The sequence below is a fragment of the Oryctolagus cuniculus genome, chromosome 17, assembly GCF_051225735.1.
Source record: "Oryctolagus cuniculus isolate XC-2025 breed Fujian yellow rabbit chromosome 17, ASM5122573v1, whole genome shotgun sequence".
Classification (NCBI taxonomy): domain Eukaryota; kingdom Metazoa; phylum Chordata; class Mammalia; order Lagomorpha; family Leporidae; genus Oryctolagus; species Oryctolagus cuniculus.
In genome coordinates, this window is record NC_142883.1 from 45,539,323 (window position 1) to 45,551,546 (window position 12,224).

The following is a 12,224-nucleotide window of genomic DNA, read 5'->3' on the forward strand; positions in this document are numbered from 1 at the left end:
ATGAGGATATTTCAGTAAGTTGATGGAAAAATTGAATTAAAAAGTAAGTTTATTTGGATGCAAAAATGTTTTTGAAATCTCTGCAGATTTCATAGGACATTTTTTTCCATGAACTTTTTGAAGACCCACATATATAGTCATACTGATTTATGTCTGGTTTTTTTGCCAGAAGGTAAATGCTGAAATCACTAGTGAGTGTGATTGTCGATCACTAGATGATTGTCGATTTGTCTGCTCTCCCTTAGATTGCTGTTTAAATTTTACTTTGTATATTTTGAGACATAAGTGAGTTAGGTAAATACCCAAGTGCTCCCCTGGGCAGCTTTCTTCTCATCATAAACAAATGCATTGGTTTAATTCACTACAACACAACACCCATCACTGGGAACTTTTGTATTTTAAATGAAGTATTTCTTACCATTATACGTTTGAAAACTAAACATTGTGCTTGGCAGCTCAGCTTTCCAAAATTTATTTGAAAATTCAGTATATAATATAGGCATTCAAAACCAGATTTAGGTTGTTTCTCAGTTACACCTTAGACTTTTAAACTTTTGATGTAAATAATTATATACAAATCATTCAAATAATGATAGTTAATGTTTTTTGAACATTTATTCTCCTTCAGGCTGTATCTTAGGTGTTTTAATTTTATTAAGTCATTTAATTATCACAACTTAGGAGGTAAATAGAGTTATTATAGATGAGAAAAGTTAGGGCACAAAAAGACTAAACAAATTTGACCAAAAATATTAAGAAAATGTAAAATTCAAATTCAAACCCAGGCAACCTGGCTCCAGAATTTAACATCATATTTTTCTATCTAAAATGGAACTAATGTAATTTTAAGATATATTTATATAATATATAATATTGTATATAATATATGGACCTTTATAATATATAATTTAATATATAATATAGATATATAATATATGGACCTTTATAAGAAATATGTAGAACTTTCGTGGTGTCTTTTGGCTGCTCATATTTTTGAAACTTTTTTTTTAAGACTAAACTGGAAATTCAGAAGGCCCTTGCAGAAGATTCTACTGTGTATGAATATGACAGTATTTATGATGAAATGCAGAAAAAGAAGGAAGAAAGTAACCCCAGATTGCTTCTGAGTAAAGATCGAAAGGTTGGTAACTAAAAATACAAAGTTTCTTTGACCTTGATATACATTTAGTGTCTTAATGTTATTTTAAAACATGAGAATTACCTGAGAGAAAACTTTTAGGTATTTGAAGTATGAAAATTTCTAGTTCTAGTTAAAACTCAAGTATCTGTACATACAATATCATAACAGGAGACAAGTGTATTATGTAACAATACTGTGAATTTTGTGTCCTGCTTTGAAACTTTGCAAGTAATGTTTTGGAAATATTTCGGGGAGAGACCTTCCATCCACTTGTTTACTCTCCAAATACCTGGGAGCCAAGAACTCAATCCAGGTCTCTCTCACATGGTGGCAGGGACACAACTACTTAAGACATTACCTGCTGTTTCCTAGGATATGCATTAACAGGAATCTTGAACTGGGAGTGGAGCTAAGACTTGAACCCAGACATTCAGAAAAGGTATGCAAGTATCCCAAGCAGTGTCTTAATCACTGTACCAAATGCTCACTCCTAAAGCTACTATTTTAAAAAATGATCACTGTTAGGAAACTCTTTTCCTAACAATCATATTTCCACTAACTATGAAAAACTTTTCTGATTCATTTATTTGTTGAAGTAAGAGAATACCAGTAAACAGGATGAAAAAAAACACTTGGGGGCAAGTGCTGTGATATAGCAGGTAAAGCTACTGCTTGGGGTGCCAGCCTCCCACATGTGCACTGGTTCGAGTCCCAGCTGCTCCACTTCCAATCTGGCTCTTTGCTGTGGCCTGGAAAAGCAGTGGAAGATGGCCGAGGTCCTTGGGCCCCTGCACCTGTATGGGAGACCTGTACAAAGCCCCAGGCTCCTGGCTTTGGATCAGCCCAGCTCTGGCCATTCCAGCCATTTGGGGAGTGAATCAGCGGATGGAAGACCTTTCTCTCTGTCTGTTCTTCTGTCTGTAATTTTACCTCTCAAACAAATAAATAAAATCTTAAAAAAAAGAAACACTAGGAAAATATTTGGTTTGAGATTTAAAAAAAAAGTAAAAGCATTATAAATTTGATTTCTGTTGCACTTACATATTTATTGAAAACAGTTTCAGTATGAATCTTGCTAATAAATTTATATTGAATTTTGAGAAGACAATTCTATTTATTAACCATTTCTATCTTAATGAATTCATGATAAAAATTATTACAGAAAATTGTTTTTTTTTTTTTCAACTCTTTCCTAATTAACCTTATTTTTTCTCTCAGCCCAAATATATTCACAACTTACTAAAGGCAGTTGAAATCAGAAAAAAGGAACAGGAAAAAAGAATGGAAAAGAAAATACAGAGAGAGCGAGAAATGGAAAAGGGAGAATTTGATGATAAAGAGGCATTTGTGACATCTGCTTATAAGAAAAAACTGCAAGAGAGAGCTGAGGAGGAAGAAAGAGAAAAGAGAGCTGCTGCACTGGAAGGTAAAATGGGAGGTGGGAAGAGTAGAAAGACACAGAGCAGCCCTGTGGCGAGCCATTTGCTGTGTCATTCACCTTTCTGATTCAAGTGCAGTGATCATAGTTTATATGAATGCACGATGCAAGGCACAGCTGGTTAAGCCACAGTGCTGTGGCATCCCATATCAGAGTGCCAGTTGGAGTCTTGGCTCCTTCAGTTCAAGGATAGCTTCCTGCTGATGTGTCCAGGAGGTAGCAGGTAATGGCGCAATTTCTTGGGTCCCTGCCACCAACATGAGAGACTTGGGTGGACTTCCTGGCTCAGCCTGGCCCAGCACTGGCTGACTGTTGGGGGCATTTTGGGAGCTAACGGGTAGATGAAAGATCTCTGTCTTCTTTGGCCCTGTCTCTTTGTCTCTCACTTTGCCTTTCAAATAAGTAAATCTTAAAAACAGAAACAAAGTGTAGCACCATAAAATTGATCCCAAACAACATAAATAAAACCTTAAACCCTAATTATATTTTCTGAGATGATAAAATCTAGAGTAATACCATTCAAGAAGTGCCAATCTAGGCAGCTAGAATAATATTAATTAATCAGAGTAAGAGTAAAAATGTGGAGGGCCTGGGGGGCAGCATTGTGTAACAGGTAAAGCCGCTGCCTGTGACGCCAGCATCCCATGTGGTCAGTGGTTCAAATCCTGGCTGTTCCACTTCAGATTCTGCCCCCTGCAATGCACCTGCGAAAGCAGTGGAAGATGGCCCCCTTGAAGAGGCTCCTGGCTCCTTTCTTCAGTCTGGCCCAAACCTGGCTGTTGTGACCATTTGGGGAGTGAACCAGCAAATGGAAGATCTGTCACTCCCTTTCTTTCTGTAACTCTGACTTTCAAATAAATAAAAATAACTCTTTAAAAAAACATGTGGGGGGCCGGCGCTGCGGCTCACTAGGCTAATCCTCTGCCTTGCGGCGCTGGCACGCCGGGTTCTAGTCCTGGTCAGGGTGCCAGATTCTGTCCCAGTTGCCCCTCTTCCAGGCCAGCTCTCTGCTGTGGCCAGGGAGTGCAGTGGAGGATGGCCCAAGTGCTTGGGCCCTGCACCCCATGGGAGACCAGGATAAGTACCTGGCTCCTGCCGTCGGATCAGCGTGGTGCAGCGGCCGCAGCGCTGGCCGCGGCGGTCATTGGAGGGTGAACCAACAGCAAAGGAAGACCTTTCTCTCTGTCTCTCTCTCTCACTGTCCACTCTGCCTGTCAAAAAAAAAAAAAAAAAAAAAAAAAAATGTGGGGGGAGCCAAGGAATGTTTTAGTGCTTTCCTTGAGTATTCTATTCATGGTCATTCCTCAAGATCTAAGTAGAGCCGGCGCCGTGGCTCAATAGGCTAATCCTCCACCTTGCGGCGCCGGCACACCGGGTTCTAGTCCCGGTTGGGGCGCCGGATTCTGTCCCGGTTGCCCCTCTTCCAGGCCAGCTCTCTGCTATGGCCAGGGAGTGCAGTGGAGGATGGCCCAGGTGCTTGGGCCCTGCACCCCATGGGAGACCAGGAAAAGCACCTGGCTCCTGGCTCCTGCCAGGATCAGCGCGGTGCGCCGGCTGCAGCGGCGGCCATTGGAGGGTGAACCAACGGCAAAGGAAGACCTTTCTCTCTCTGTCTCTCTCTCTCACTGTCCACTCTGCCTGTCAAAAAAAAAAAAAAAAAAAAAAAAAAAAAAGATCTAAGTAGGATGTGTAGTTCGTAATTTATTGGCAAGTGCTATACCACTTTACCAAATCTGTAAGATTCTAAGTATGTATTACCTGTTCATCTAGAGCACCAGTCAGATTTTGTGTCAAGTATCTAATAATAAATATTTTAATCTTTTTATACCTATGATTTCTGTCACAACTACTCAACTCAGCCTTTGTAGTACCAAAGCAGCCATGGACACTACATAAACAATTGAGCAGGACTATGTTGCAATAAAAATTATATCTAAAAATACGCAGCAGACCATAGTTTGCCAGCTCTTAGTCTAGAGAAGAGTTTATATGTTATGTACTCTGTGCCTGCAAAACAGAGTGGCATTTTTGCTTTCTTAATACTATAGTCTTCTCACTTTTACTTTCTCTTAGCTCATTTGGATGTAACCAAGCAGAAAGATCTCAGTGGATTTTATAGGCACCTATTAAATCAAGCAGTTGGTGAAGAGGAGGTACCTGAATGCAGTTTTCGTGAAGCCAGGTGAGAGGTGACATCCAGAATGTGTAGAAGAAACAGTTAATAATATGTAGTTGTAGGGTTCTTTTAACCCTGTGAAAAATGGAAGATTATAGCATTGTATGTTGTGTTGTCAGCCAAATTGATCTTACTGAATGAATGGCCAGGAATTCTCAGGTTCTTAACTTAGAAACCTACAGATTGACGTGGGCATTTGTTCTAGTGGTTAAGAAACATCCTACATTGGAGTGTTTGGGTTTGAACCCTGGCTCTGCTCTCAATTCCAGCTTCCTGCTAATGTACACTCTGGGAGGCAGCAGTAATGACTCAAATAATTGGGTTCCTGCCATCCACATGGGAGACCTGGCCTTCTACTGCTTTTCCAGGCCATAGCAAAGAGCTGGATCAGAATTGGAGCAGCTGGGACTTGAACCGGTGCCCATATGGGATGCCGGCACTGCAGGTGGCGCCTTGACCCGATACACCACAGCACTGACCCCTCAGCTGCTCTTCTGATCCAGCTCCCTGCTAATGGCCTGGAGAAAGCAGTGAAAGGGGACCCAAATGTTTGGGCCCCTGCGACCTACATGGGAGACAGAAAGAATGTACTGGCTTTGATTTGGATGTAACCAAGCAGACATGATTTGATTCCCACTGCTTTGTTGTGGGCATCTGGAGGAGTAAACCAGCAGATGGGGATGCATGCTCTCTGTCTTCCTCTGTAATAAATTAATTAAAAATTTTTAAAAACTGAAGACCTGGAGATTTAGTTAAAGATTGTTTTTCTGTAGTGTATAAAAAATTGTCACAATTTACATCAAAACACCTTCAGTGATTGAGTTTAGAAGTGCAAAACTGAAGACTTTTGATGTACAAAATGTGTAACATTTCTGAATAGCTAAGCACTTTATGGCTCTTATAAATAACCCTTTAAGGGAAAGCATACCCAAATTGTTTTTTTTTTTTGCTTTTCATCTGAAAGGACAGATATACTTATGGCCCTGGTGTCTTGAAATGATTGCTGTCAGAATTAAGGAGACATTTGGAAAGAATTTGGTTTCATACAGTATAATCCTACGTGCATATTCAAGTAGTATATAAAAGGAAATCAGTATTTTCATAAGTAGAACTCAGCCTCCATAAAGATTCTTTGAGAAACTCCCTAAACAGCACTCTGGCCTCAGAATCAGCCCTTAAGGCATTTAGATCTGACTAAAAAGCCCATGAGAGCATTTCAGGCCTGGAAAGCCAAGATACTGTGGCAAAAAAAATGGCCTACATGAAAGAAATCTGTGAGTGAGATCCCAGGAAAGAAGGGGCCATCAAAGAAGGAGGTACCTTTCTCCGAAGGGAGGAGAGAACTTTGCTTTTGGCCCTGTCTAAATAATGACAGAGTTTGTGGACTCAAAAGGCTTCCATAGCCTTGGCAGCTCATAACAAGAGCCTTGGGTGATCACTGATGTCATAAATAAGAGTGTCAGTTGTTAAATCAACAACAGGAGTCACTGTGCACTTGCTCCCCATGTAGGACCTCTGTCCTTAATGTGTTGTACTATGAGAATTAAGGGTAAAACTAGTCTTCAAACAGCACTTTATACTTTGTGTGTCTGTGTGGGTACAAACTGTTGAAATCTTTATTTAGTATAGAGCTGGTCTTCTGTATATAAAGATATTTAAAACTGAATCTTAATGAAGAATGGGATGGGAGAGGAAGTAGGAAGTGGGACGGGATTGGAATTGGGAGGTCAGGTATGGGGAAAGAACCGCTATATTCCAAAAGCTGTATTTATGAAATTTATATTTATTAAATAAAAGCTTTCTAAAAAATATGTGATTCTATATTAGAGAAAATAGGTACACTGTCCAGTATGTAGCCACTACTCACGTGTGGCTATTTAAGTTAATTGAAACTAAGTAAAAATGAAACTTGTAGTCATAGAGCACAAGTTTTTTATAGATTTACTTATTTGTTTGAAAAAGTTAGAGAGAGAGAAAGAGACAGAGAAAGAGAAATCTTTTATTGGCTAGTTCACTCCAGAGATGGCTGGGCCAGGCCGAAGCCAAGAGCCAGTACATTTCTCCAGGTCTCCTGTGTGGGTTACAGGGATCCAAATGTTTGGGCCCTCTTCCACTACTTTTTCTAGGCCATTAGCAGGGAGCTGGATCAGAAGAGCAGCTGAGGGGTTGTTGCTGTGGCGTATCAGGTAAAGGCGCCGCCTGCAGTGCCGGCATCCCATATGGGCACCAGTTCGAGTCCCAGCTGCTCCAATTCCAATCCAGCTCTTTGCTATGGCCTGGAAAAGCAGTAGAAGATGGCCCAAGTGCTTGGGCGCCTGCATCCATGTGGGAGACTTCTGACTTCGGATCGGCCCAGCTCCAGCATTTGGGGAGTGAACTAGCAGGTAGAAGATCTTTCTCTCTGTCTCTCCTCTCCCTTTCTGTAACTCTGCCTTTCAAATAAATAAATCTTTCAAAAAAAAAGGAAAAAAAGATGAAGAAGAAGAGCAGGTAGGACATGAACTAGTGTCTATATAGGAAGCCAGAGTTGTAGGCAGTGGCTTTACCATCCAAACTAGTATTTTCAAATCATTCAGATTATTTTCAATATTTGTAGAAGTGAAACAGATACAATTATCCTTTCTCTATTGGACCACCACAACCTCAGGCATGGGTCTGTACAAGGTCTTCATTTTTGCTAAGCCTAGATAATCAGGAAAAGTAATATAAATTCTGGATCTAAGTTCTACCTCCAAACTTTTTTTTTTTTTTTGAACAGAGACAATATGATTAGAAGATCTGAGTCTGTATTGCTTGGAAAAAGGACAGATGGGAGAGTGGAGGATGAGGAGAGAGAGTGGATGTATGCCCCATTCTCCCCCAAACTGTTAGGTTTTGATTATAAAATTGATGAGAAGTTTGAATCTAAGAAAGCACAGTTGAAGATTGAGCTTTAGAATGGGAATCCCAAAATATTATGACTCTGTTAGAGTTTCATCTGGAGTAGTTATGAGGCCAGTCTTGAAACTCTGTAATGTCATTTAAATAATTGTACTTCTTAGAGCCTAATAATCAGATTCTTTACTATTAGTGGATCCTTTAGCCAAGATAGTTCTGTCAGCAGTTCCTAGAAAACAAAGATGTTGTACTGTTAGTGTGATTAATAAGACAGAACATGAGGGGCCAATGCTGTGGTATAGTGGGTAAAGCCACCATCTGCAGTGCCAGCATCCCATATGGGTGCTGGTTCAAGACCCAGCTGCTCCACTTCAATCCAGCTTTCTGCATTGGCCTGGGAAAGCAGTACAAGATGGCCCAAGTGCTTGGGCCCCTGCACCCACATGTGAGACCTAGCAGAAGCTCCAGGCTGCTGGCTTCGGATTGGTGCAGCTCTGGCCATTGCAGCCAATTGGGGAGTGAACCATTAGATGGAAGACCTCTCTCTCTCTCTCTCTCACTCTCTCTCTCTCCCCGCCTCTCCTTCTTCCTTCTCTTTGTGTATAACTCTGACTTTCAAATAAATAAATAAATCTTTTAAAAAATAAAATAAATAAGACTGACCATGTGAATAATGTAAACTTAACCTCTTTATCAATTAGGAAAATGTAGGTGATATAAAAAGTTTTATATTGTTGATTCTGACAGCTGAACACTGGATATATGGACAGCTGGACATTTGAGGGTACTTCAAAAGGTTTCTGTAAAAATGGAATGAAAAGATTGGTACAAAAATTTTGAAATTTATGCATAATTTTTTCATAGCACACATTTTCTATGGACTTTATGAATACTTTTCGTTTCCACTTTGGGATAGGTTCCAAGGCATATATCAGGATGTTAGTGCCATTTTAAGTATGAGAAAAAATTATCAATATTTAGAATTAGCATTACTACCATTTTGCTTTGGAAAAAATTCTCTTCATGTCTGAGACCATCTTTATAGTATTCTTAAAAGAAAACAAAAATTCAGCAGTTACAACTAAAGGTAGAACTTAGATCCAGAATTTATATTACTTTTCCTGATTATCTAGGCTTAGCAAAAATGAAGACCTTGTACAGACCCATGCCTGAGGTTGTGGTGGTCCAATAGAGAAAGGATAATTGTATCTGTTTCACTTCTACAAATATTGAAAATAATCTGAATGATTTGAAAATACTAGTTTGCAGATACGTACAAAGTAAATAGACATCAGCACATTTTTTACATTTGGATAATCAGAATTAAATATAATTATAGTTGTGTTGATTTAAGTATTGAAAAAATATGAACAGTTGCTTACTCTGATTGATAGGGTGACCTTTTATGTTTATATTTACTATTTTAAAGGTCCGGGATAAAGGAAGAGAAGTTGAAGGGTTACTCCGATGAAGTAAGTGCAGAGGACAGAATAGCACAGAAGAAATGCATTCTCCAAACTGGTGTGAAAGTAGAGGAAAACCCAGATGCAGACAGTGACTTTGATGCTAAGAGCAGTGAAGATGATGAAATGGAAGAAAATGAAGTGAACTACAGAAGAAAAAAGGTTACACATACCTCAGAGAATGATTGCAGGCATCACAGGAATCAGACCCACTCATGGTCATCTAGTGAAGAAAGAGGGCACAGTGCCAAATACCACACAAAAAGTTCCAGGTCAAAAGGACATGATAAAAGGGAAGATCACCAAAAGAGGCCGTCTAAAGATGAGGAGAGCTATTATACTGACTCTGATTACCGAAAAGAAAAGAAAGATTCTCATAGGCACAAAGAAACTAATCATAGCGATTCCCATTGGAAGAGGCATGAACAAGAAGATAAACTGAGGGGAAGGGACCACAGAGAAAGAGATGACAGAGAGTGGGAAAGACGGAAAGACAGGGAAAAATATTCCTCAAGAGAACGAGATAGACAACGGAATGATCACGACCGGCGCAGTGAGAAGGGAGGAGAGCAGGAAGAGAAAAGCAAAGCAAAAGAAGAGCATATGAAAGGAAGGAAGGAAAAATATGAAAGTGATGATAAATATAGAGATCAGGAAAAACAAGATGCAAGTGTTCAGTCTTCAGAAAGAAATCGAGACAGAAAGGAAAGCAACCCAAAATCTCGGGCGAAGAATGAATTTCTTGATGAGGAAAGATCCAATAAAATAAGAAACTTAGAAAAAGACAAAGAAAGAAACCAAGAGAAACACTCTAGTTCTGAAACGTTACTGGGAACAAAGCACAGACTCACAGAGGAAGGGCAAGAGAAAGGTAGAGAACAAGAGAAACCACCTGAGGCAGTGAACAAATTTGCAAAGCGAAACACTGAAGAAACTGTGATTTCAGCTAGAGACAGATACTTGGCTAGGCAAATGGCACGAGTTAATGCAAAGACCTATATTGAAAAAGAAGATGATTGAGAGCTGCCCCAATACAAAAATCTGTAGCAGCACAGAAAATTACAATTTCTGGAATTTGTGAAAAAGCATACAGGAATGTGTTAACAGAGGTTGAGAGGATATTTTAAAATACATTTTCGGAATTCACTTTTGGTTTAGGTTTAAATCAAATGTCATTCCTTTAGTCTTGACTGGCCAAATTTATATATAACATTTATTTATCAATATTGATACTTGGTTGTATTCAGTTAGTTGAATGCAAGTTGAATTCCATTAGGTACTTAAGGAAAATTGGCTGTACTACAGCTATTTAAAAAATAATAATTTAAGAAACTCTCCTAATTTGTTGGTTTTGTTGCAGGAACTGTTTTATTGTATAAATTATTGTATTTCAGTCCCTTAAAAATTATTGTATTTCAGATAAAAATGTGGATTTGAGAAATAAAGTAGAGGATATCGCTAACTTTATGTGCTGAAATGTATTAAAGTGTAAAATGTGGATCATGCATTTTGTCTGAACAACTTTTTATCTGTCTCACAGTATACTTGGCTTAAGTGGAAATAAAAATAATAACATGCTTATACATTTAAGTCACATTTTTATTTTATAAGTAATTTTACTTATGTCACAATGCCTTGTTTTAGTAAAGAGCACTTTTCATGTGCAGTTCTGAAAGCTTGCCAAATGAGAAAATTAGTTATATAGGTAAGCCCAGTGTAAAAAGAGACATTTAGCCTAACAAATCATCTAAAGATCCAGATGGCCTATTTCTGAATAAATATTATTTTATGTATACTAAAAAAAGATAATGTAGTTTATTTCAAGTTCTATTTGTGCATCAAAGTAAAAGTAGAATTTCTGTACTAAGTCTTAAAACTTACTGTTTGAAATTGTGTATTGTAAATAATGCATTCATGGGGAAAGGATGAATACTGTAAGAGTTATCACTTTTTCTTATGTTTGGAAGGATAAACTTAGTTTAAGAAGAATGTTGAGTTTTAGTTGAAAAAATTGTAAATTATGGATCAGATTTCATGCATTCATAATCATTGTATTATACCTTTATAGCCAGAAAAGAATAAAAAGGAAGCTAGTGACTTATACATCCTAACACTTTAAACTAAGTCAGTAACAGGGACAGACCCTGAAAATCACTGATTTACAGATGGGGACAGCATAAGTTAGAAAAGATAATGAGATTGAGATCATCAAGAACCATGAAAGACAAACTAAAAATCTTCAGCTTTGGTAAAGAATGTGTTCCTTTGTTAGGTTCATTTTATAACTAGAGACATGCATTGACTGTGGTGTGCAAAATTGTCTAGAAAGGTGAGACATGTCACAAAGATCTGATAAACTCATTTTTTCTTGTAGTTCAGGAGACTTTCATAAAACAGCTTAATACTTTAGATAGGAAAGAACTAGAGATTACTTTTATTAACTATCACATTTTTGGAAGACAGTGTAACTTTACCTAGAAATGAATTGTAAAGTTTACTTAATTTTAATTAACATTATAAAAATCAGACTACTACTCATTGAAAGATACCATTAGAGGCTGGCATTGTGTTGTAGTAGGTAAAGCCGCCACCTGCCACGCCAGCATCCCATATAGGTGCTGATTCATGTTCCAGATGCTCCACTTCCCATCCAGCTCCCTGCTAATGGCCTGGGAAAAGGAGCGGAAAATGGCCCAAGTGTTGGGCACCTGCCACACATGTGGGACATTTGAATGAAGCTCCTGGTTCTGGCCTGGCCATTGTGGCCATCTGGGGAGTAAACCAGCTCTGTAACTCTTTCAAAGAAATAAATAAATCTTAATATGTATACACACACACACACACACACACACCCATTAGGGGCTGGCACTGTGGTATAGCAGGTTAATTAAGCTGCTACTTGCCACACCAGCATCCCATGTCAGAATCCCAGTTCAAGTCCTGGTTACTTCCAAACCAGCTTCCTGCCAGTATGTGTAGGAAGGCAGTGAAAGATGGACCAAGTGCTTGGATTTTGCCCAAGATGATCAGGGCTGGGCCTTCTAAGTAGATTAATCCGTTCATAGAATTAATGGGTTGTTTCAGTAGTGGTCTGCTATAAAAGCCAGTGTGGCTAAGTCTCTCATGTTC

The 12,224-nt window shown here is 38.8% G+C and overlaps 1 protein-coding gene across 5 annotated transcripts in view; it reads left to right on the forward strand.

Moving 5' to 3' along the window:
- The window catches only part of NSRP1 (nuclear speckle splicing regulatory protein 1), a 64,746-nt gene extending 54,066 nt beyond the window's left edge, over positions 1-10,680 (forward strand). For all 5 annotated transcript variants that reach the window (XM_051824605.3, XM_089317546.1, XM_002718905.6 and 2 more), the window contains 4 exons: positions 1,013-1,141; positions 2,360-2,567; positions 4,653-4,761; positions 9,062-10,680. In XM_051824605.3, coding sequence (XP_051680565.1) covers positions 1,013-1,141; positions 2,360-2,567; positions 4,653-4,761; positions 9,062-10,115 — 1,500 coding nt within the window. In that variant the 3' untranslated portion in view covers positions 10,116-10,680. The remainder of the gene's footprint in view (positions 1-1,012; positions 1,142-2,359; positions 2,568-4,652; positions 4,762-9,061) is intronic.
- The last annotated feature ends 1,544 nt before the right edge of the window (positions 10,681-12,224 follow it).